The sequence below is a fragment of the Cyrtonyx montezumae genome, unplaced genomic scaffold (assembly GCF_038088225.1).
Source record: "Cyrtonyx montezumae isolate F1298 unplaced genomic scaffold, pur_monq_1.0 scaffold_0, whole genome shotgun sequence".
Lineage (NCBI taxonomy): Eukaryota > Metazoa > Chordata > Aves > Galliformes > Odontophoridae > Cyrtonyx > Cyrtonyx montezumae.
The window spans coordinates 53,853,845-53,880,309 of record NW_027071824.1 but is presented as its reverse complement, the minus strand read 5'-3'; the positions used below and the strand labels follow the sequence as shown (position 1 = coordinate 53,880,309).

At 36.4% G+C, this 26,465-nt stretch overlaps 1 protein-coding gene across 3 annotated transcripts in view; it reads right to left on the bottom strand.

Moving 5' to 3' along the window:
* The window catches only part of HACE1 (HECT domain and ankyrin repeat containing E3 ubiquitin protein ligase 1), a 44,533-nt gene extending 18,925 nt beyond the window's left edge, over positions 1-25,608 (bottom strand). Inside the window, exons 1-13 of one of the 3 annotated variants that reach the window (XM_065735396.1) lie at positions 25,467-25,608; positions 22,584-22,638; positions 21,364-21,453; positions 20,141-20,245; positions 18,865-18,940; positions 18,464-18,595; positions 17,270-17,352; positions 15,137-15,233; positions 12,681-12,782; positions 10,837-10,943; positions 7,358-7,604; positions 3,386-3,723; positions 445-513 (exon numbers count right to left, since the gene is read on the bottom strand). In XM_065735396.1, the coding sequence (XP_065591468.1) occupies positions 445-513; positions 3,386-3,723; positions 7,358-7,604; positions 10,837-10,943; positions 12,681-12,782; positions 15,137-15,233; positions 17,270-17,352; positions 18,464-18,595; positions 18,865-18,940; positions 20,141-20,245; positions 21,364-21,453; positions 22,584-22,638; positions 25,467-25,542 (1,577 nt within the window). In that variant the 5' untranslated portion in view covers positions 25,543-25,608. Of the gene's footprint in view, positions 1-444; positions 514-3,385; positions 3,724-7,357; positions 7,605-10,836; positions 10,944-12,680; positions 12,783-15,136; positions 15,234-17,269; positions 17,353-18,463; positions 18,596-18,864; positions 18,941-20,140; positions 20,246-21,295; positions 21,454-22,583; positions 22,639-25,466 lie in introns of those variants that run through there. The other 2 variants (XM_065735404.1, XM_065735413.1) reach the window with 2 other exon arrangements.
* Positions 25,609-26,465: the final 857 nt, after the last annotated feature.

Genomic DNA, 26,465 nt, shown 5'->3' with positions numbered 1-26,465 from the left:
AGTGCCTGAAAAACACTGAGAACAATCAAATGTACTAAGATAGTGGCTAGAAGTTGTCACTACATGTAACACATTTCTGTAAGTATGAAAGTTGTCATTCACCTTAGAAGAGTAAGCTTGGAAAAAGAGGAGACAGTAACCAGTTAAGAAAATTACTCTGTTGCTCCGTAAAAAAGATTTTGTTCACAAAATTTCACCAAATCTTACAGAAAATTTGTTTACAAATGTGGAAGAATTCATTTAATCCTGATCTCTAAATCATCAATATGCAGTTTCCCAAATTTGGAAGGACCAAGAGTGTTTGGAAGGACCAAGAGTGTGTACGCTCTACATGTCAAAACAATAACCTCAAAACAGTTCTGTCAGTAGAAGTAGTATACAAGGTTGGACCATATTAGTAAAAAAAATAAACAAATTAGGAACTACACATTCCTTGAATCTTACCGGTTAACAAAACACTTAAGGACATCATCGTGTTTACAAACAAATTCTATAAAACGAGGCGATGTCATCCTATTGAAAGAAAATGATAATATAGTTGTATTTAATGACACATAAAAGAATTTGAATTACATGTGTTACTGCTATGTATTTTAATACAATATTACACAAATAAAAAACATTTTTAACTACTCAGTCATTAAGTACTCAGCAGCATTAACACATATGAAGACATTTCTCTGTTGAATTTTCCCAGCTTTCAATACAATGGAAACACAAACAAAGGACTATTATTGTACACATAATATATGCACATTGTTCTATGTGCTTGTTCATTATGTAAAACTCCCACCACACACTTTATAAATTGTAGTAAATGAGAAAGAGAGTTATGAAGAAATAATATTACAAACAGCAAACTCATTAATAACAAGGGGCAAAGTAAAACTTAATAGCTTCTTAAATAGACAAAATTATTTGCCATGCAAGCATTTTGTACATTAGCATGTACATTACATTAATTTTAATCTTCCTCCTGCATATGTTCAGAGAACACGGGAGGAATTTACATGGGATTTGTGTGGGTGCAAACTTGTCTGTGTTGTGTGCTTCTCAAGAAGAGAGAAATACGTAGAGTCCTTTAGTTTCTACAAGAACATCTGCAATTGAGGATAAAGTAAACACCCAGTATCTAAGAAAGGTAGTGAAAAATAGTGCTTTTAAAATGTCAAAGACAATAATCCTAAAAGATCTCTGAAAAATTACTAGACCTCCACTTCATTAAGAAAATTAACTACCACAAACAAGCTGAAAATAACAGATTTCCAGCAACAGAAGTCTGAATTTAACAATGCTCTCAACGTCAATTTAGATAACAGAGCTGCTCATTTTTATATGAAACTGAGCTATTTTCCTTCACTCTCTTCTTCATCAAAATTTCACCATATCCTTTCCCTTGTCCTTGCAGAAATCAAACTAGCAAAAAAACCTTTCATGCAGAGTATGAACATGTTAAAAACACTATTTCTGGTTTGATATATGGTATGAGACTACTGAACAACTGTAAGAGTCTTCTCTTTACAGATTCAATTTACACATTTAGATGTTATTTACAAAAACTCTTCAGTTTTGATGCTGAAAACTTGCAACATTGTATTTCAGTATTTTGACAAAGAATTCCTAGATACAATGAGCATTCACAGAAGTAATCACAACAGCAAATGAAAATAACCTTAATGCTTCAAACGTTTTCATAGCTCAAGTGCTAACCCTCTGTTTCCACTCAGTAATTCATTACCAGATAATTTTCCATTAAAGCATGAAATGTCATCTTTTATTCTGTGAACATTAAAAACAATGGAAAACTAAGAGCTCTGTTTACTCTCCTTCATTAAACATAAAAGACACTCAGATCTAAAATTAGAGACATTTTAAATTATGTTCTGTCTGAAAATGTCATTTGTTAGAACTTCAAATTATATTTGAAGATGGCAGCTAGACTGACACACCATTTATTCCCATTGCTATGAAAATCCTCGTAAAGTAGAATAAATCTCACACTTTTACATCTCTACAAAGGTCTGACAAATGCTCTAAAAAAAAAAAAACAAAAAAAACAGAACTCAGGTGTGAGCTGCCTTACTTTTCTGCATCCCAAGTTCTCCAACTTACCAATAAATCACTGAAACAGTGCAGACCCTCCTAGCTTCTATGATAGTTCTCCAATCTACACAGTATCCACTACAGCTTTTTTCCCCAAATCACAGCATAAAGCTGGCAGAGGAAGAGAAGCATTGGGCAAGGTCCACAGGCAACTCAGCAGGATACAGACAGCCTCAACTTTAACCTTGGTAGAGACATAACTTGAAGGGGAAAAAGGTAAACTTACTCATTTCTGTTAATATTTCTGCTCTTCATGTGACTGTCATAAATAGTCTTTATTTATCGCTTTATCATTTATCTTAGCAAGTTTTGATTTCAGTGGAATTAGCTTTCAATGGGAGATTTCAATGGGAATAGCTTAGAAGCAGTTTCTTATTCAGGGTGAAGTAGAATTAAAAGCCAAAAGCACAAGTTGGAAGTATTTTTCCTCGGAGCATCTTCCAGAACACCCACAGAGGAGACACCAGGCAAACAGTACTGGCTGACTTGAAAGTTTTTAATCCACTACATTTGCAGAGAAAGAAAAAAATCCTTCTGGCAGCAAGGAATAATCAAGCAGTACTGTGCAGAGGGAAGCTCACTTCAAGATTCCTCGGGGACCAGGATCAAATCTCCATGCTTTCCTAACCCGGAGGGCCAAAGCGTTTTTCCCTTGCAAGTTCACTTGACAGATATAAGCAAGCCTGGACAGACCAAGACCTCAGCTACAGTGGACACATTTTGTTTTAAACCAGACACTTGATGATACCTAATTTACATAAGTTATGTCATGCCTATTCCACACAAAATAATACTTGCTAACCTGGGGCAGAATTCCAAGTGAGCATTATTTTGAGATGAAAGGCTTCTTTTGAAAACTTCTGCAATACAACCACATGAGTCTTGCTCCAGCTGCCACTTTCATACACAATTCACATTTCTTCTGAGATCAATTATACTTATTGCAGGTTAGGGATGTTTCCACACAAAGAACCAACAGCAGAAACAGCTAAATTTCAAAAGATCAAAACTACATTTCCTGAACGTATCCTACATGATTAAAAAGGGCAGTCAAAATGAAACCTGCTCCACTGCAGTCACCAACAGCATTAAGTAAAGTCTGCTGTACCATTTGGTGTCATTAAAGCAGGAAAAAAGATTAAATAATTGAACTAATGAAAGCATCAGGATGTGTGCCCTTGACTGCCATTAATAGCATCTGGTCAACAGTAGCACCCTTCCAAGAAAGCACATATGATTTTAAAATTGTAATAGCTTAGTTAATGAACAGTATTCTCCTTACCCCTGAGGCATCTGACAGGAGCAGCACATATAAAATGCTTGAATGACAGCACTTAGCCTGTTTGCTGTCATGGAGATAACATCCTGGCAATCAGCATAAGCTTCCTGCTTCCCTGCAACTTCATATGTTTTCGAGTCTCTTGTGTCAGAGGATAGCTCTTCTCTGCTCTCTGATCCTGCAGCAGCAAAGGAAGGCGTAGGAGTAGCATCCTGGTGATCTGGTCCTTTTTGCTTCAGCAAAATAGAAGTAATGTTGGCAGAGTCCTTTTTGTTTTTCATCAGCTCTGTGGCTATAAGAACTAGCCATTCGTCCAAAGAGTGCCAGAGCAGTTCTAGTGGCTGCAATAAAATATGCAAAAAAAAAAAAAGAAAAAAAAGAACACGTTCACGTTAGATAATATGATCAGCACATCATTAATACTAAGGCAAATAAACATCATTCACATTTAAAAATTCTAAATAATACTTCAGAAGTCATATTAGACATCAGAGTAAAATATTCCTCAAAATTCTCTACCACAGAGCACAACGAGTAAATCTCACATGGAGTGAAAACAATTAAGGAGGATACAAAACAAAGGTAAAATAATTTAAAGGGTCAAAACACTGAACTGTTTAACACAGTTTGGCCTCCCTGTTCTTACACAGCACAGCTCTGCCCAACAGCTGCATTCAATCAGAGACATTAATGCACACCTATAGTTTTAAGACTGAGAGCTTACAGTGCTTTCTTAAGGTCCTGATTAAAAAAGCTCTCCTTAAAAAGTGGATGGAGCAAACCTTAAACAGAGCCAAATATATTCAGATCAATACATGCATCTAGTGCTTTATGCACAATATGAGATCATACAGCTCATTGTGATAGTATCTCAGGTTGGGGGTCACTAATACCTTCATGAAATAAAAATAACATTAGCAGGATGTCATAGCAATTTGTTCAAATGAAATGCATAGCTTTACAAAGTCATTCTTTACACTACCAGTATAACCAATGTAATGCAAACCTGGCACAATTGCATTGTTACACATTTGCTCTCAGGTGAGGCCTACAATAGAGGATGGGAAGAGCTGAGACACTTGTGGCTTCCTCACAGGAATTTCAAAAACATGAGGCCCAACTGTGCCACTCCTTAACGCTGCTTAAGAGGGCAATTCACAAGGGTACATTCTACGAGTAGAGGGAGATATTTTTGACTGAAGTCACCCATAATATTCCAAAAGCAAAAGCAAACATCTAACACGTTCTCTTTTCCATATATTACTGTTGAACCAACATTTTTAACCAATTAGGGAATTTAAGGACTTAGCAGGTAATTAAAAGTATGTTCTCATCATCTAACCCTGCTTTTGAATATTAACAGCTATTTGCAGCAGAGAGTATCAGAAGTCTAGATTGTTTGGAGCACTGTCAGTGTATCCAATAACCATATGCTCCCAGAATAAATCAATTTCCATGAAAGCTGAGTATTAAAAACTTTTGTTGAATTTTACTGTTAAAAAACTCCAACACTTCCATTCTCTCCAATAAGAAATCTGAGGAAAGAAAGCTAGCCTGGTCTCCATGTCTGGTAGGTTCTGTTCTACATACTATATGAAACTAACATCTTGCACTCATAATGACCACAGTTCTCTCTAGATGGCCTGTGGAAAACTACATAAAGGGAACCTTAGTAAAGCAAAGATGGCCCTGTGGTTTTCTTGCTCTTGCCAAGAAACAACACTTATCAGTAGCCTCAAATCAATACATATTCATATTCTCAATTTTACTCTAGATTACAGTGATAACCCTTCAAAAAAAATTACAAAATTTCTAAGACGTGGCAAAATTACTAAGGATGTCTGACACGCTCCAGTACACTAACAGAAGAAAACCATAACACAGTGTTGGAAAAAAAAAAAAAAAAACCTTTTCTTCATTTCTTACACTGGATAAAATGTTTTTGCATCAGATTTTTAAAAGTCAGCATGTACAGACCTATTAGAACATAAAGGGAATATGTTCAGAAGAAAGGAAAAAAAAGTCACAGACACCTAACAAATATTCCTTTGTGTATCACACAGGGGTGCCAGAAGACAGAACTCCTGCCACTGCTACCTGAACATCATCCCCCAAATGAAAGTTTCCCAATCCACTCTTGAAAGGAGACTGTATTGGACAAATGATTAGCATCCTACACAGTAAAATAAGACAGTATCTATAGGTCTTTACTTGTTCAAATAAACAGCATTCAAAGAAAGCACTGGTGACGCTAGTATCAATGAAGACAGGCAACTCCCAGGTCTCTTTAAGTATGGCTACAGTAATTACCAACATAATAACCTAAGAGATACAAAGAGGAGTTCAATGGACTTCAAACCGTCTCATCTCGCAGTAACTATCCAGTTACAGCATATCCAGAAAATTACAGGCTAGTCCAACTGCAACTAAGTTTAAATTTGCACTGCCAGACCAGTGTACTCCATTCCTAAACCAGACCAAACTCTCATCAACTATCTTCCACAGTTTACTCCAAAACTTAAATCAACCTTAAAAATATCTTGGAGAAAGCACTGGCCCCGAGGAGGGTCTAGCCAAGTTTTAAAACTTCAAAAATAAATTAAAAAGGAACAATAACAAATTTTAAATCTTCGTGAATGTTTTGCTTTGTTAGCTCATGCAACAACAGTTTATACTCTTCACTTTCATTAAAAAAAAAAAAAAGAAAACATTAAAATTGTTTTTACAGAACACAGAATTAATGATACTTTCTGGGGTAACTTTGCCAGTTGTATAATATTAGTCTACTGCACAAAACTAACCTACAAACCAAATGTTGAAACAATTTCCCCAGCACATAAAACAGTATGGCCAAACAGGTAACTAACTTTGCTGAAATACAGCTTTACTTCACAAACTGTGACATTTTTGTTTTATTCTTTGTTTTACTTTTACAGTGAGTTTTGAAATGATGAAAAAATGAGTTGAAAAGAATGTTCTTTGTATTTTAGGCTATAATCCAGAACAAAATGGAGCAGAACAAAATAAAGCTACTCCCAAGGAAAAAAATAAAAAGAAAAAAGGTAGTATCTGTCCAACCTTTAATTAGTGTCATTTTCATGAACTTATTAACATAGCTCTGTTTTAAAATTCATTAGAAATAATCTGATAAACATATCAGATCACAAATAAAATAAAAATAAAAGCAGTAATTTCAAAATACCCCATTTTTAGAACACCTGAAAGAAACGTGAAGGTTAAGGAATATTCTCATCATTTAATCACTGGCATCTAAATTTGGTGATATCAACTGTGTCATCAAGAATATGGAAGAAGAAAGAAAAATAGAAAAGAAAAAATACATATATCCTTCAGTTTTTATTCTTCGGGTGCTCTGAAAAGCTTATCAGTTATACTCCGAATGTAGATGGAGTGTCATGCAGGCAACTGAGACGGCTTTACAGAAAGTAAAGATATAATTTTTGACAGGATTTCTCACAAACGAGTATTTAAAAAATTTTAGAAATTAAATACCTAAATGGGTAGAGCCTAAAGCACATTTTTGAAACCAGCTATAAATCAAGAATCTTGCAGTGGTAGTTCATTTTAAAGCATACAATAACAACATTCAAGAATAACTCGGGAAAAAATTTCATGATCAGAGTGATAACAACAAACAGAATAGAAACTGAATAAGAACTCCTAATTTTGAATTAACATTAATACAGTGACTTCTATATTGCTTAATATTACCACATTTTGAGATCACTACTTTCTTAAATAAATTATTAAAACTAAAAACAAAGTTTACCAAAACCAGTTGAGAACTAAGTTTTTAACATCCAATAAATAATACATGAAAATCAAACATAAAATAAACATAAATAATAAGGTGAAATGTGCAGTGTTTAAATGAATCCAGTGGAAAAAATAACTAAAGAAAAGGAAAGAGTCAAACTTAACTTAAGAAGGGAGAGGGACATCAACCAAACTTACTTCCTGTTCATGAGATGTCTGATTAATGAATGCATGCTTTGTGAAATTCATCTCTTTAACGTCTATCTTCCTAACAACATCATATACTTTTCTGACCTTGAACACCTGACTTCTTGGAGTTTTATTTCCATTGTAGCCCATGTCATTTCCATTACTGGGAGAGGATGGGCCAATGCGAAAGACATGGCAAAATATCCTCACGATCCTTAAGAGACTCTTCATTTGAGCTTCATAATTACTTGACAAGCTGGGGGAAGAAATGGAATATTTAAGTTTGTTTTCCTGGATGAAACAAAGTAGTATATTAAGGAGTAAGAAATCTTAATGTTACGGTATGACACACACACACTGAAAAAAAATCTTAGTCTTTAAATCCTAATGCATTTGAACTTTTATTTCCTGCATAGGTCATGGGTAAGAAGTTCAGCTTATTACAGTAAAGATCTCAATGTATGAAAAAAATTGGGTTAATCAGTTTTAAAAGCATTTTTCATTCCAGAAGAGATCACATCCAATGGTAAAACTGTAACGATTAAGCAGATATACTGCCACAGCTCATCCATAACCTAACTCCTGTCCTAAATGTCCATTAATTACCTTAATCAGCTACAGGGTCAGGATGATAAATGCCACTGTTTTACTCAAGGAAAACAAGAGACCTAGAAGATGCAACGTAAGAGTATTGGCTTTTTACTTATTTAATATATATAAAATTTGATGCCTTTTTAACTGGCTAACACTGAAATCTGTAAGAACTCTCTCACCACAAAGTGTGGAATTGGAAACACTCACTTTTTATTGGGGAGCATTACCAACTGGGTAGGGGGTAACGGCTTTAAACTAAAAGAGGGAAGATTTAAGAAATGCTTTCCTCATAGGGTGATGAAACACTGGTACAGGCTCCCAAGAGGAGTTGTGAATGTTCTACCCATTTAAATGTTCAGAGCCAAGTTGGATAGAGACAATGGCAACCTGATCCATTGGGAAATGTCCCTGCCCACAGTAGGGGAATGGAACTAGATGCTCTTAAAGGTCCCTTCCAACCCAAACCACTCCATAATACACACACACATTTATTTAGTTTTATCCTTGAAGTACTTGCTTTCTAACTATAAGATCAATACAGACCAGAAGACTGACCCTTTGAGGATGCTGTATACTGCTGATGCAATGACTTATCTGCTAACTCACAGCTGGTTTCATGCTATCTAAACTCAAGAATCTAACTGTACTTCTGAATACAGCTCTTCCCTCAGTGCGCTGCAGGCAAATTTACTGAAACAACTCAACACCCTCCCACCCCCCAAACAAAAAAAAGCACTGAAATATACACAGTAGGATCATACATATGACACAGATATGACATAGCTCTCTTAAATTTAAACAGAATTAGAAATTTCTAACATCAGTTATGCATAATATTGTTGGAACACTGCTAAGGACAACTGTAGCACGACCGTACCTTCATTGTGACTTTGCTTCCCTACAGTATGGGTAAAAGCAAAAGACTTATTGTTCACAGCATAACATTTTAATGACTGTCAGTGAAGTGTTAAGAAAAATAAAAAACAACACACTCATACATCTACCTAAGGAAACTACTACACAACTACTACAGAAAGCATAACTTCCTTGTCATTACTTTGACTTGAACCAGGGAAGTTTTCAATAAATCTGGATAAGAAAGGAATACAATGGTAAACATGGCAAGAATGAGAAAGTTTAATTTTCAACTTGGTAACATAAATCTCCTGACTAGTTGGCCTTAGTTACATTACCGAAAGTACTGGTCACAGCTGAAAATTAGTATGGAAAAAAATTTCTGCTCACAGACCAAAACAATCTATGAATACAGTATGCTAATACAAGAATGCAAAATTCAAGATTCAAGAATTTAAATTCAAGTTTACCATCAGCAACAGTGTTTTCTCGGTGAAACAGTTTAAATCTCTCAGTCTCCAGGAAGTGGACTCACTTAAACAGAAAAGTGTTTAAGCGCTGTCAATAGTTTACTGCTGCTTTCACTAGCTTATTTGGAAACATTTTGCTAAACCCAATCTAAACCAGCAAGACCAAACAACTACAGTTATTTCATGGAAAGAGGAAATGGGCAATGGAGGGTATGGAGATGCTAATTTCATGTGATCATAGTGGGTGTTTAAGGCAGAAGTCTGCATACACAGTCACTCCAGGCTACATGCTAGAAGTGTTACAAAAATTTACTTCAGATGATTCCAAACTAAACAATGAACAAAACAGCAATGGTCTGTAAGTTATTGTCCAGGAAACTAATACTCCAGTGATATCGGTTCAGCCACACAAGAGTAACATTGTCAGAAGTTTAAATACATTGACTGTATTTCCCAAACAATTTTCTGGAAGGAAGAGAGACAGGAAAGAGGCTGTAGCTCAGCAGTCTTTTTACCAAGTAGTACTTTCAGCTTCACTATGTTAATGCTAAAAGCAACTGAGATATACTTAGTTGAAGCACAAACTGATTGCAGTTTTTGAAATTTATATCTTGTAATAGAAAAATTACTCCATATCCCTGGTGACAATATACCAAAAAGAAGTTGGTCAGTAAGAGCCTAAAGAACACCCTCGGTACACGCATCTCCAGAAATGTCAGCCCATTCAACAGAGTGCTTTTAATCTGTCTTCAGCCTGAGCTAGACAATCCACATTCAGCAACTACAGAGCACACAGCAACTCATATTCTGAGACATGTACAAGCTGTTTCTACAGTCTGTTTCTAGAGCCACAGTGAGAGAATGTTGCTCAATATCATGGAGCAATAATAGTAATAAATCAAAGAGAAATACAAAATTGTCAGTTTAATTTACATTAAACACATCTGAAGTTCCAACACATTACAGATGAGGTGTTTTGCATAAACTGCCTTTAACAAGTGCCACAAAAATTAGGAAATCATACTAGGAAAACATTTAACATGTTTCTTCAGCTAACTGCTACTAGCACTGCTGAGATAGCACATTGTTTGATGCTATTTTTGCTTTGGTGCAGTACAGGTGCTTTCATACATACATTAGTAACCATGGAAGACAAACAGAACCAGCAGACATGATACAAATGTCTGAAAAAAAACCCACAAAATTCTTCTTGGACACAAGAGGAAAACATGCAGGAAGTAAAGAAAAGTTATGAGAAAAATAGAAGAGGGGCTGGGAAGTAATAATGATGGCTTGCTAAAAAGCTAGATGTATTAAACTAATTAAAAAAATTAAAAATCCACTTCTCTGCAATTCCATCTTCCTGGTCCTAGCAGCTACACAAGGAAGATACCAACTTTCTCAAGTGAGATCCTTGTGAAGACAGTGATCTAAGCAGGTCCTGTTATACAGAATTAGATGTGAGATCCATTTATTCTAGCATGTGCCCAACATCAGATGGTTTAGATTATTAAATCTATTAAGCAGTGAGAACGACCTGGCAGACTGTCAACGAATTCTCACACTTACCTCAGTAGCTTGTGACCATTAGTAGTAGCAACTTCAGCAAGACTTGTCAGGATTTTAAGATACTGGCTTTCGCTCTGCTGAGACAAGTGTTCCAGAACCTGCCGCAACTGGTTCATTAAAACAAAGGAGATTGCACCGACAGTCAGAACAAAGCTTAATTTAGAATATTATTACAGAGTCTAGCTCTAATTTCTAAAAATGTTAATGTTCACACCTCTGTTGTTGAACGTCTAACCTAACTTTAGTTAGCACTTTATTAACTCCTTTGTTGTACACTTTTCTCTGTCCTAGGCATTTTCTCACAATTAACTCTTCAGTGACACCACTCATCATGCATTCCTACAATCTTCTCATTTACTTCACTTCTGTCACTCCAACTTTCAGAAAGTTCAGCAATCCAGTGTAGAGAGATAAAATGGAAAGGAACTTCACAAAGGCAGTCTAGTCCAACACTCTGCTCCCATAGCAGAACATAACAGTTTGTCCAATTTGCCTGGTTTGTATTTAAATACTAAGACTCGAGGCAGACTCAGTATGCTCTTCTCTAATACTCCACTATCCTTAACTACATGAAAGTCTTTCTTGGTGCTAAGTTGAATAACTAACGATAAATGTCTAAGACAAAACATTTGTTATGTTTACTGTAAAATAATATTGAGTGGCCTTCTATGTATTTAAGGTAGTCAGCAAGCCTCTTCCTACCCCTAACTTCTTTTGGCTACATAACTGTAAACCTTCTTATAGAACCCATTTCTTGTGTTTATTATTTTCTTCAAATTCTTAGGAGTCTTCATCTTCCTCTGAACATAGTTCCCAAAGTTGGATGCAATATTTCAACTAAGATAGGAAAAGAGAACTTGTGCAGCAGGACAGCTTTGTGTCTCTTAAAGGAAACAGAAGTTCCTTCCTTCTTCCTCACTCTCACAAGCTCAAAAGCAAGATACCAACGTGTCAGCACAACTTGTAGCCTACAACAAATGTCAGATCCTTTTCTACAAAGCTGCTCCAGAGGCAACAGCTTCCCATACTCTATTTCAAAACTGATTGTTCCTACCTAAGCATGGGAGCACTGTACTTGCGAAACCCATTCTTTCACTCTACTGTTTATCAGTATTTTTTCCAGTTTGTCAAGAATATTTAAAACGTGAGACTTAACTTCTAAATCTTTGTCACCACTTTCAGTTAATATGAACTGGCCATTACCCAAGTCCCTGGGCAAAACAGTTTGGACTTGGTTGAAAAAAAACATACTTAAAGCTTCATTTTTTACAAGCAGTATAACTATACAACGAATCATCTGATATATTTTACATGGATTTCCATTCAGATCTGATTTTCACACACACTGCTGTGATTGCTCAGATGAAACACCCATTTTCCCTTCTTATTGTCTTCACTTCTGCAATACACAATAGTGTGCTTTGTCATTTACCTTTGTGTGGAAAGCCATTTTTGTTCCATGGTTTTAAACCTTTAACATTCCTTTTACTTGTAATTATCTACCCCATATTCCCATGTTTCTAAAATACATGCTGGCAATTCTCACCTCTGTATCATTTCACTTTATCAAACTATGGAGACATATGTCCTCAACCTTGTAATGCAGGTAATGGGATTACATAAATCAATAAAAACTTCCACAATCTAGTGCACCAAGTTCAGTGAAGTGGCAACCAAACCTTTAATATTTCTCTTTTTAATCTAACAGTCTGCAAGACTGTTTGCAGTTCCTTTCAAGTAAACAGAATATTAAAAAAAAAAAAAGCCATCTAAGTTGGGAGAGAAGAAAAGTAACCCATACTAACATTCCTCTGGTAGGTCTACAAAACATAATACCATATTACCATGTTTTCCCGTAGATCTTCATTCTGAGTCATTTGAATTATTGTCTGGAAAAGCCGAGGATGGTACTGTATTAAGACTTCACAAGTCTCTCCATATCCACCCTAAAAAACAATAGTTCAAAACAGTTCTTAATTAAAAGAAGTATTCAAATTGGGCTTTATCCTAGTATAGGCATTAAGACCTACTGAGGACTGAAAACACTTAAACACTGACTACAGACATCCTAAAATAAAATCAGAAACGCATCAATGTTTGACATCACTAAATGTTTGAGAAAAGACAGAATCAAGTTAGTTCAGTACATTAGACCAAACATATCCTGTATTTTTTTTAATGGAGTGGATAAGTTCTCCTACCTGGAAAATCAAAGTTAGATTACACTTAAACAACTTTCACAGCAACTCACCAAAGAGATTAAATACAGCACGACATTTAGCCCCTCTGCTGGTAGATGACACTAAACCACCTAAGTATACCTGAAATTTAATCCCTTTGAAACAAATCCTGCTTGTTTCATAAGGTACGAATCTGATTTGTTAAAATTAAAACCAGGATGAACATAGAAAAAGGTTTTTTAACTTCAAAAGGAAGACACATGTATGATTCTATGTGTGCCCCAGAACTATAGTATTAATCAACATTCTTCTCAGTTTTGTTATTTGGAAAGAACAGAACTTTGTGGTTTACTTCTATAAAATTTTATTCAACAGCTGCATTTTTAAAATGACACCTAGCAGCTGAATAGATGTCACAAACTGGAAAGATGTAATTTATTAAAAGCTGTAACTCCAGAGTATCTTTCTCTGTGCACAACAATTTAGAACACACTTCAGTGATAGGAGATTCATAAACAGATTCACTAAATTGCTCCTACTGCCAAGAACTTATGTATTCAAATCTAAACCATTCTTAATCCTCAAGAATTAATCAATGTCATCTCTTTAAAAGCAAGGTTTTACTGGCAAGAAATATACAGATCTATAATTTCAGTCTTCCTGAAGCACAAATCTACTTTGAAAACCAAATCCATAATCAAAAAATAAAACTACCGATGTAAAAAGAAATAATATATTTTGTTTTCTCTTTTTTTATTTTTATTTTTTACAAGCTTGTATTGCCTAGAGGATCTCAAACACACTATTACCCTCCCTACAAAACTGCAAACACCAGATGTCACTAGTCACAACTTAAGAAGGAAAAAAAAAAGAATTCTGGAGTGGTATTCATTCTTCTACTTCCCTAGGGATTGCAGATCTGGAAACTGAAGCAGATATTTGATACTCCAATCACAAAAAAGAAATAAGAATGGTACCACTAAGTACATACTGCTGTACTTCCTTACAGGTTTGTGGCTACAAGAAGCCTCAAAAGTCAAGTACAGTGTGGTTTTACAGTAATAGTAAGTCATTCTGCCATAATGATGACATAATACATTCCTCTGAGCTTCACAGAAAAGACATCAGTGAGTCAGTAAAGGAAACTGGTACTTCTAAGCAGTTTTCAGGCACATTCAATATACTTCATTTATTTTTGATGCCTTACATTGCTTTTAAAGGTTTGAGTTACAGAAGGCAGGAGTGAGGGATCTCCTCTAAAACAACCCTCACCATTTTCTAGAGATCTCATCAGCAAAAGTTTAAGATGAAATGCAATTGGATCTACTTCTCAAGTGTTCTGGATCACTTCCTGCTCCTTAGAGATATCTCTAAGTCACACTTTGGAGGATTTTCCCCTCCCATTTTTTTCCTTCACAAGCCTTTCCAGTGGTAGTATGAATCAGATATAGCTACAGTTGACTCACACATCGCACTCAAAAACAAGACTTTACAGAAGAGTTCAACGTTAATAGTTTTCTAGTCTTCTGATTACTTGGCAAAGGTTTCAAAATCTTCCTTCCCTTCATTTATTTACACACTATCCTCAACCTGATCCTACATAAAATTATGTAAGTGTTCACAGATCAAGAAAAGACACACTAGCAAGTAGCATGAATAATATTTTACCAAACACAAAATGCACAACAGTTGAAAATACATAAGATTTTGCAGCTTTGTTCTTTGTTCATCATCCAGATATTGAATTCAGAAACCTTTGAAAGTCAGCACAACTTCTGTTGTTTGTTAAGAGTTAAGCGCACAAAAACCTAGACAGAGCCTATTACCATTAGACAAAGATTCCAGACTTTCTAGTCAAATGGATTTCTGCAAACTCCTATGCTTCTTGTGAGCTCCTATCTGGCAAAGATGTTAATGAGATCCCCACTACAAACTTTTGCATAGGGTACAAACTGGAAATTTCCAAAACAAAATTTGCGATTTCATTGAATATATATATACATACATACATATTGCAATTCTGTTTTGTCAAAGAACTATCATCTTTCTTTGGCCTAAACATAACTGATATTGTTAGCAACTGACAGTTCTTATTAAAAAAAGAGTATTAGTAACAGTACCTGTACACAGAGATCTAGTGGAGTAATGCCATTTTTGTCTGGCAAATATTTGGCTCCTCTCATCAAAAGAATTTGTGCAGTGTCTCTCTGACCATGACTATCCAAAAGAAGAAAAAGAGTTAACAGAGCAGTTATGCATTGTCACGAGTTGAATTTTATTACACCTTACAAACAGGCAACAAAAAATTAGGAGGAAACTAATAGCTATATAATAAGAAACTAAGAAACACAAGACAGAAGACAATGTGACACTCACATGCCCCACCACTACCTTTCCAAGTCACCGCAGAAGCCTAGTGGAAAATTAGATGTGGCCCATTTATGCAACCAGAGTCATCCTCATCATTCAGAAATGTACCATCCTTGCCTAATAAGTATCTATGAGCTCCAATTCCTGCACCCAGGAGAACTTCACTGAAAAGCTTTCTTTGCTAAATTAGTTCTTCGCTCACTCCTAATAGATTTAGGGGGAAAAAAAACCATTATTCAACTAATACATTATCTAGTTATGCCAAAACTCCTTTTTCCCTGAAGAAAATGAAAAATTAAGTACCAGTTATTACATGCTGATTTAATTAAAAACAAATTTGAAGCCTAGTTAACTGTTGATTTCAATTGCACATCTGACAAAAATGTAATATTTAAGTATCTAGTTGCTATAACAAAAGATAAAAAATGTAGTAACTAAGGCTATAGATAAAGTTGCCCAATAAAGTTTCAGATCACAAACTAGTCATCTCAATAGTGTCCAGCTGAGTTTGCCTCCTCCATGTCTTTGCAGATCAGGAAACCAATAGGTTAAACTAAGGTACCAGACTTCACCCTAATACAAACACACAGACAGCAACCAGATCTCATATAGGAGCTAAGATTAACTGCCTTATGAAGCACCTCTTCACTGTAAGTCTCCACACCTTGAAAAACAGGGATATCAGAGTTAGACTTCAAGCACTCATACCCTCTCTCCAGCCATTACCAGCCACTGCCACTGCTGTTCACCCTGTCCTCAGTGAACTTTCTCCTTGGCTGGTAGCACCATCAGTTGGCACTTCTGATAACGCTTACTTCCACAATGTGCTCTGTCCACTCTACCCTTCCAGCTTCTCCATTGCTTCTAAAAGAATATCACAATGGACTTGCAATGCATTCCCTTCCCATGGAAAAGCTCCAAGCTGAGACAAAGTTGGTTTCATCTTTTAAAGTGGGTGCCAAAATCTAACAACTATTCATTCTCTACTTCCCTCCTTATCAATTGCCAAGAAACAGCACACACTAACCCCAAAGCTCCAGAAACTAAGACTCCCAAAATGGAACTTCTAGTAGTCCAGCACTTCTCCTTCTGCTTTTGTTAACATTTAATCACAAGTGAACTATTTAACCTATAGCGACAGCCTAGGGATTATAGAATTTCAAAAGAAATAATAGTAAAAATGGTCCAATTAAAAACAATCATTTATCATAAAGATTTGAAATAAAGTTGAACAGTGTATGCTACAACATCGTAACACATTAACAAATAGTCAAAACTGCTGTATAAAGCTTGCACTTCTACAAAATTAATAATGTAGCTATCATTAGCTTAATTGTACCTATGCATCAACATGTGGGGTCTTCTCACATTAGACAAAAAATAATTTAGATGATATCTTGAAAATGTCACTAAAGTTATCTGCCTGGCAGACTTGTATTTACAAGTGTGCTGGGAAGGTTATCAGTGCTTATCTATCTTAACCATGCATAAGAGCTTAATGCACAGAATACTGATCCAGTACAAAGAGCAACTTGAATTATTACCATAAAATACACAGGTTTTAAATTGTCACAAGAAAGAGAAAAATATTCATCAAAATAACCAAGGTTGATAGATCTCCTCTTTTTCAGAAAAAAGTTCTTGAGTCATTGATTCTTGCTGTAACATGCACAGCTATACGCTTAATGTGTCTGTTACAAAGAAGTATATACTGCTGAAGAACCAAGGTAAACATTTAGATAAGGCATCAAACTACATTCAAACATGAGGAAAGATTTTAAAGTCAGCTTTTATGTTTCCTAATTTTTCCTGCCTTTGCATCGCTGTTGTTGATGAGAAAAAAAATACCTTTAGCATGATATTTAAACTGTAAGAGTACATACCTGCAAGCAAAATAGAGAGGAGTTGCCCCTGACACGTTGGGCCTGTTTATATCTGCACCACTGTCCAGCAGACACTGTACTGTCTGAAACAACAAAAAAACACCATTAGAGAGACAGCAGCAGAGAGGTCTAATGGCTTAGAACTAGATAGCACCGTACACATCTAATTACACTGAAGGATTTAATTTATAGTAATCTCAAAAGCAAAATTGTTGAACACTGCATGGAGAACCATGCTTGTCAGAAGTTACAGATCTTATTTTCATTACAACACTTCTTACTGAACTTCAGGCCCCTGGAATTACAAATGTTTTGGGGTTTGTTTTAATACAGAAGCAATCCTCAATTTAAGGACAGCTTACCTCAAGGTTAAGCTTTAAACATACAGACAAAAGAAAAGATATATTTGTATGTAAGCGTAATGAAAATACTGAGCTGATATTCAAACAACTTTTGCTGTATTCTGTTCACGTGAAGTAAATAAGATAACAGATACTAGTTCCACAAAATTTCACCTCCAAAGTAAAGATCTGACAATGACAACAGAAAGGAGCTGGGTAGAAAGACAATTTTTCAGACTAAGTAGTTTTGGAGGCAATTATGTGTATAATTCAAGATCACTGCTCTATATGTCTTTGATGCAGCTCAAGTACAAACAGCATCTAGACTTGTACTCAGAGTACAAATTCAGCTCTAATGCAAGACCACATCTACAATTACAGACATGTACATCAATAAATGAAGAGTCTGTGAATTTGTTTACATCTAACTTTAAATGCATACCTGATCAAACTCAGTGCACGTTTTATTCAGAGTAAATTAAGACCATTTCAGATGTCAAAAGTTTATAATAGCTGTTAGCTGGTACAATTATAGCTATTACAAGTAACAAGGAAGAACATCTTCCTTGTTTTACCATTACATCAAAACCCGCTGTCAACAAGGCAATAATAATACAGAACATCTATAGAGTAAGTCTGAGTATATAAAGTCATTTGGAGTCTCAGAAACAGCAACATCAATTATCTCTACAAGATGAATATAGAGTCAGTATTAAGACAATAGAGCTCTTCACATTTTACCATCATCACATGGATGACTAGCCTGGAGTTTGAAAAAAAATAACATGCAAAAACACTTAAGCATTACCCAATTCTCTGTGCCTGTAATGAGTTAATGAAGTTAAAAACATACTGTCTTGTGTCCATTTTGACAAGCTACGTGAAGGGCTGTCTGTCCCATTGCATCTTCAACATCTACATTACTGACGTGCTGCACAAGGTCATGAAGCAATTCTGTCCGTCCATTGACAGCCAACCAATGAATCTAAGTACAAAACAATTATATATTTCCATTAGCAACAACACAAATATTTCATAAATAAGTTTTTAAATCTGACTGCAGATTTATAACATTTTCATCAGAGAAGCTATGAATATCAAATATTTGCATATTTCAGTTACACCTTTGATTCCTAAAAGCACTGAACACAGGAGTTTTGTCTAGTAACAAGTAAGATGGCAGAAGCTTAAGAAATCAGGATCTTCAAATTCTGAGTTCATTTTAAGTTCAACATGAGAATTAACAGCACTTACTGCAGTCAAACCTTCATTATTGCAAATGTTGACATCTGCACTGTATTCCAGCAGCTTGCTCATGCATTTTTTCTGGCTGTAAACAAAAAATACATTAAAATTGAGCAAGGCAAAATCATATTCTTAAGCTCCACTCTAATTCATCATTTAAAAAACAACAGCAGACAGTTTTACTTTACAAAAGACTACAGCACTGAGGCACCTGAAAGAGTGAAATAATCATTAATAGCATCAGAGATTGTCTAGTAAGTGTGACATGACAACAAGGGACAAAAAACAACGGTGTAGCTGAATGTTTCTGTTAGAAGTGTACAAAGAACTATCATTCTAACAACTTCCATTCAGCATGAATTACATTTTCAAGACGAGTTGCTGGAGCTAATGGAAATCCATAAGGCTTGTCATCATCTATACACTTCACTGAATATATTTATAGTAAACCACTTTAAATCACTATTTAATCAGACACGCATTGTAACACTACATGCGTTTTTAGCAAGTACAAAAAAAGCCTTAATCAAAGTAGGAGTGTTTTTCCTCTTTCATGTTTTGTTGGTCTTTTACTGCTCTCTAATATTCAAAGTGCTTTACCCACAAGACTTTACTCTCAGTTCTTTTTATTTACTACTTCTCACACCTTTTCTCATGTTTCCCTTTCACATATCCAGTATGAACTTCCCTATTTCATTATGGTGTTTCATTATGGCTGTTTCTTTCTTCCTTCTCCTACAGACACTCCTGCTCCTTACTAAACACTCTCCTCCTCTCTTGATCAAACAGCTGTGATACAATTCAGTTACAACTAACATACAGATGCTCTAGAAAAAAAAAGCAACTATTACCATAATCAGCTGTGTGTTTTCACATAACATAATTTGAGAAAGCAGATAATTAAAGATTAAGTAATATTTTAACAGTTCAGTAATTTTGACAAGTTTTACTGAAAAACAACATAATGTGCTACCAAAAACAGACTTACAGAAATGCCAGTAACAACTGAAGAGAGAAAGACATCACTAGCACAAGAGTTGGAACTGCTTTATCTTTAGCACTGCAAAACTTTACCTTCAAAATAACTATTAAGCAATTGGGAGACACATTAGTCAGGCTAAAGGCTATTTTTTCACAAGAAAGGAGAAAATCTTTCAAAAGACAAAATATGATCTGATGCTTTCTCAAAAAGTAAACAGAAGTAATAGTGAAGGCATGTAACATCATGGCATATGAAGTGCACTATGAGCAAAACCTTTTTAAGTTTTTAAAACATTTTTCTTACCCATTCCTTGCTGCCAAATGGAGAGGTGTGCAACCTGAGATGTCCTGATAGTTTGGATTTGCTCCTTTTTTTAGTAATAGAACAAGGCATTCAACTGATCCACAGCTAAGAACAAGACAAAGAAAAAAACTGTTAACAAGGATATTTACAGACCGAATTTACATTGACATAAAGACAACAGCAGTACTACATGCAGACTGCAATTAACACAAACTGAAGCTTGGTTGTTCAATAGGTTGCAAAAAATGGCATCTTGATGACCTCTTAATGATCCAACAAATTGCCAAGATAAAAGAGAATCGACAAACAACATAATTTCTTGTGTATTGCAATAAAAAAAATCTAGCATTTCAAAGAAGCTTCTAAGACAAATGCAAAAAATTTACTTGCATTTTTTTAAATCATCTACTGAAAAAGTTGAAACTTGTGCCCAAATATCTGCTGTTTACATGTACTTATATATATACACACACATCTGCTATTTATTGCAGTACTACTACTTTGTTTTTTTCTTCTGGCTTAAATGTGAGAACTTCCAAGATAATGAAGATGAGAATCAAATAGAATGCATTCTCTTATTAGTACAAAGTTGAGTTTCCTAAAAGGCTGTTACAAAAACTATCTGGTTCATTTCTGTTAAGGACATTAACCTGTTTTTTTGGCAATGTGGATTTATCCCATAGAAGAGCAACATAAATAAGAAATCTGGGTCACACATCTGAAATTTGCATGCAAGTTGTTTTTATCCAGGAGAGATATTTATTATTTAAAAACATCTTAGAAGTGAATGACTCCTTCCATTAAGATAATGAAGAAACTCAAAACAGCTGCTTCCCAACGAGCACCCAAATGATTCCCACTGTTTCAAAATACTTCAAAAAGCAAGCAGCACCTACACACAGCAGGCAGATGCTTCTCTGAATCAAGAGGCAAGGGTAGCCCAGCTATTAAGGAAATATAGAATCACTACATTTCTTCCCAGAAAGGAAAAAAAAAAAAAAGTATCCACCAACATACTTGAATTCAGCAGAATTTGGAAAGCCATTTGATATCACATACAACACCTGTCTCCCAACAGGGAGACAGGCACACTGATTAAAAAAAAATACAGAAGTGCAAAAACAAATACTGATACTACAGAGTTTTCCAGCTTACATTGATGCCTTAGATTTGTGGTATTATTTTCATTGTTAACTTCTGGACTGGACTCAAATAAGTCTTACTTTGCTGCAATATGAAGCAAACTTCTCTTCACCCGTCCAAACGCATAATTCACATCAAATTTTGAATTTGATAGCAGCTCTGAGACAGACCTTCAACAGAAATAGCAGACGTTAAAGAAATAGCTCACAATCACCGAGTATGTACCACAGCTTGTACACAAGCACTCTGTTTCTTACTTGATCACAATGTTTTTCCCCACAACCAACTTCTGAACAAGAGTTCCAACAGTATTCAATCATTTCTATATTAACAGATACTTTAACTCTTTCACTTCTGATCTATACATAAAAAGGAATTGTGACAATGGGCAACTGTTTCAAATGTGCACTACTAGCCATTAGACCAAATGGCCAAATGACATCCTTACAGAGAGAAAACAAGCCTGTGTCACATGCTTATGTTTGAAAAAACTACTTACTCTCATTTTCCTCTACTAGAATAGGATGTCTATGCTGAGATATCTACCAGCTTTCCCAAATATAAACAAAGTTCAGAAGGAAGACTGGTATAGGAGATCATTATGTAGGAAGACATGTTGTATGATAATAAGACAAATTTAAATACAACCCTTCAATTGATAAGACACAATATCTCTAAGTAGGTCAGCCTGCAAGTGAACTGGTCATTTCAACTTCCAGTTATGAACTAATCACATAATGCAAAACCTTTGCACAAAGTATCAACAAGATATTATGTATAACAAATGTTTATATTGATTAGATAAGCAATTTCTACTTTCAGCAGGAGGTACTACCTGCTTGCCTACACCACTTTGTCGGCACTGTACAGCTCACATATCTCAAACACACTGAGGGCAACTGAGTGAGAGAAACAGCTGCTCATCTGAGGAATCCCAGAAGCTTCAATCCCACGGTCCAGCATTCATCCCATGTTTTTCTGAAGACATCTAGATATGACTAACAGCTTTTATGTCATCAAGAAATACACACCTGGAGCTACAACCTAGTTAAAAAAACTATCTTTTCCTTACTCTGGAGCAAATTCCTCTCTGAGCATCAGAAAACGATGCAGCTGCAGTTTAAAGTATAAAATGAATTAGATTTCTCAGCCAGTCCCAGTCAATTACTAACTTCAGCTATAAAAGATACCTCAATTCAGCACTAGAACCACTGAGAACACTCCAGCGGCTGTAGCTGTAACAAAGATGCTGCTTTCTACGATCTTAAAAGAAAAATATGAAATGTAAAGAAGCTCTCACCTGTGCTGGTCAGCCATCACCATTGGCATTAGAGTATAAACAGCAGTTTCATTATCTGCAAAGAAATTAAATGACTCGGTTATCATATAGAAATATTTTACCTAACATAAGTTAATCCAGCAGCAATTATTCACCTTTTAAAGTGCCCCCTGTTCAATAGATCACTCTTATTACACAGGTTATAGGTACCTAGAGTTACATCATAAAGAAAGATGCAACATACTCAGAAAGAGGTAATGAACATGACTGCAGTATGCAGAACTTCAACGTAGCATTTTTCTCTCTTTCCATCAATTTATTTTAACTGATAACTCTGCTACATTGAAGCACTTAAGAAACGTTCATTAAGAAAAAATATTACAAAATGTATCTTAGGAAGACATAAACTTCCCATGCTCCAAGGTGACTACTATAATCCTCATACCTATGAGTTTGTGAAAGTTACACCACAATCATTTATTTTTCTCTCATCTTGAAACTTGAATACAGTATACTTTAATTCTTCATATTCCTTATCTGACTGCAATGAAAAAACACTGGAACACAAAGATGCCAATCAATGATGAAAATTGATGCAATACAGTCTCTGTCAGTATTACCACTTCACATATGAAAATAACACACATGGAGATCCTCCTGTCTGATCACTTACCGAGTTTCTGGAGTGAAGTACTATTTTTAAGAAGAATTTAATTTGACAAAACTTAAAAATGACTTTAATTTACTAAAACAGCCCTATGGGAGGAGCTGTTGAAAAATATACATGGTTATCTCACAAATAAACCAACAAAATGAAAAAATAAAAATAAAATAAAGAAAACCTCTTGCTTTAGCTCTGTTCCAAAGGCCTCTTGGCAGGAAAATAAAAGTCTGCTTAAAAAACAACAACAACAGAACTTGTTAGCATCAAGTAATTCTAAGCAGTAGTTAAATATGAGTATAGCCAGGCCACAAAGGGTGTTTATGACACAGTTACTAGCTGGAGCCCTTTCCTATTCCATTAACAGGATGTACACATTGCAACACACTGATTTTGCCAGAATTTTTCTATACAGAGCTAATTAACTACAGAGCTTTAGTGCCTATTTTTTGTAAATATTATCCCTATTCATAAACAAGCTCTTACTGACTCAAAATAAAAATACATAATACAAGGGAGGAAAGCATTATATACCTCACGAACTTACAGAGCTCATTATCTAACTTGCTTCCACTTCACGATTATTAAGGGTCTAAAAGTTGCAGCATCAGGCTACAAGGCCTGGCTTTCAGGCACTGAGCCTTTCCAGTGGAATCCAGATATCTGTGCTGAGCTCTTATGCGCCCAAAAAATGCCTAGTGAATAGTGATAAAAAATACTACAAATATTTTTGTGTTGGCAAGGTCAGCTCAGTGTACTCACTGGCGCTGGACTTTACAAGGTAATGTTTGTATAAAAATAAAAAAAAATCACTTAAAATTCATCATCTAGAATCCAGTTCTACAAAATGCACATATTGTTTTATTTCGTAACAGGCTTGAATTTAGCAGAGATCAACATCTTAAAGAAGCACTCTAATGGCTATAGTCCATGTAGAGGAAAACAAACACATAGCTTCAACTTCATCAGCATAAGGAAGTTCAAACACACCATGTCATACTCATAGAATCATTAAAGTTGGAAAGAACCTCTAAGATTATTTAGCCCAACAATTAATTCATCAACCCTTGCCCACTAAACCATGTCCCTAAGTGCTACATCTACACGCTTCCTGAACTCCTCTAGACCCACTGCTACAGGGACAGTATTCTTGTGATGGTGTGCTCTCTCCACTCCTCCATTCTTTCCTATGAATACTGTAACACTTAATTAAGGAGGGAGAGGGGAGGTGAACTCTACATCTTTACAATTAAAGTGATTCATGGCACACAAGAAGCCAACAAACCACGTGTCATACCAGACTGGGAGTGGTATATTCTAAGCCAATCCTGTCAGCACACATTTGGAGCAAAGCACTGAATCCCAAACTGATTACACAAGAGTTGCTCCTCAAAAATGTGAGGAGGCCAACGAATGGCCAAGTCCAGAAAGGAGACATTATATGGACCAGAGGAAGATGGTCACTGAACTGAGGTTATCTTGGAATGTAATTCACATTGTAACTAGTGACAGGACTACAGGTAATAGCCTCAAGTTGCACTAGGGGAGATTCAGGTTGGATGTTAGGAAAAACGCCTCCAAATGAATGGTTAGGCACTGGGACAGGCTGCCCAGGGGAGGTGGTGGAGTCACAGTCCCCAGGTGTTCAAATGCTTAGGTGTTGTGCTGAGGGACATGGTTTAGTGGGATATTTTGTCGACTGCTGGATGTTTGGACTGAATGATCCTGGAGCTCTTTTCCAACCTTGGTGATGCTATGATATTGCCAATTTTTAATTGGTCAAACTGTTATCGCATTATTCCCACAAGTTTGATCCTACATTGGCAGTACCAGATCAACACTCACTGCCACTATTTTAGAGCTTGTGAGAAGCAGCAAAGTCCCTATGCAGCATCTGTACCGTTGGGACATGTATCAGTAACCGCACCGCAGCACTGAAGCCATCCGCAGGGATAAGGAGCAGCAGAAGGCCCCACGTACCAGGCAGGAAATCCCAAGAGGAAAAGCAAGCCGAAAACAGACCTATTCCATCCCCACAAAGCGGGAAACGAGAGCCGGCAGCCACACAGCCAGGTTCAGCCGTAACAACAACTCCGTGAAGAAGCGCAGTGACAGTGCCCGGAGCGCGTTCTCACTTCCCCGTGCGGCCCCGCTCAGTACCGGCTCTGACCCCCGGAGCCGAAGCGTTCCCCCTAACCCCGGGCTCCGATCCCTTACGACCGCAGCCTCCCCTCAGCTCGTACCGTCCGGCAGCTCCACGGTGCGGGCGCGACGCAGGGATCTAGTGAGGCGGTTGAGCTGCTCCATGGCTCTCTCCATCCTCGGGGCAGCCCGCCCGACAGCCCCCGACAGCCGCACCGCTCCTCTCAGCCCATAGCGGCGTCGGCGGCGGCAGCGCCGAGACCGCCGAGACCGCCCGGGCCGCCGGCGGTACCCGGCGCTCTGCGCATGCGCGGTAGCAGCCTGGAAGTGCGCATGCGATGGGCAGCGGCCGGAAGTGAGATGCGCGTGCTGATGCGCGGTGGGTGTGGTGTTGTTCACTCTGAGCTGGTCGCTTGTGGCTGCATCATTGTCCACGTGGAAACAGCTGCCTTGTTTTATTTCTGTCAGGACAATTAGTAAATGTGAAATGTTTTGTCCTTTGTAATACTTCAGATGCTATTTAATGTCATCTTGGCAAGCAAAGAAAGTGTGAGTTACATAAAAATACTGTGAACTAATGTGCATCTTGTAAAAAAGGTGGGAAAATCATAACCTCTCATTGTTAGTGGCAACTAAATGCGTGGATGTCTGTGGGAATCCACAGGGATCCATCATCTGATGCACATGCAACAACTGAAGCGTACAATATTTTAATGAGGTAATGGAGCAATATACATCTGTTACACCTTCCAGTGACTCCAGCTAAGAAGTACGTAGTGGAGAGAAAAACCTCCATTGACTGAAAAAAAAAAAAAAGGATCAGAAGAAGTAATAAATATAATCAAAGACATGGACTGGCTTCCATGTAGTGATAACTGAGGCAGAACTCTGCTATCTGGATAAAATAAAAACAAAACAAAACAAAACCACAGAGAATATACAACAGAAGATGAAAAATGGCAGCACAGAGAAAGGAAATGAGGATATATTGTTCACTCTCTCTTCAGTTGGACAAGGGGACACTGAACAAAGCTTGTAGCAGTTTAAAAAGGAAACAAAAATAGGGAGTATGGTTGCAGTTCTTGTCAAATGGAGCAAGG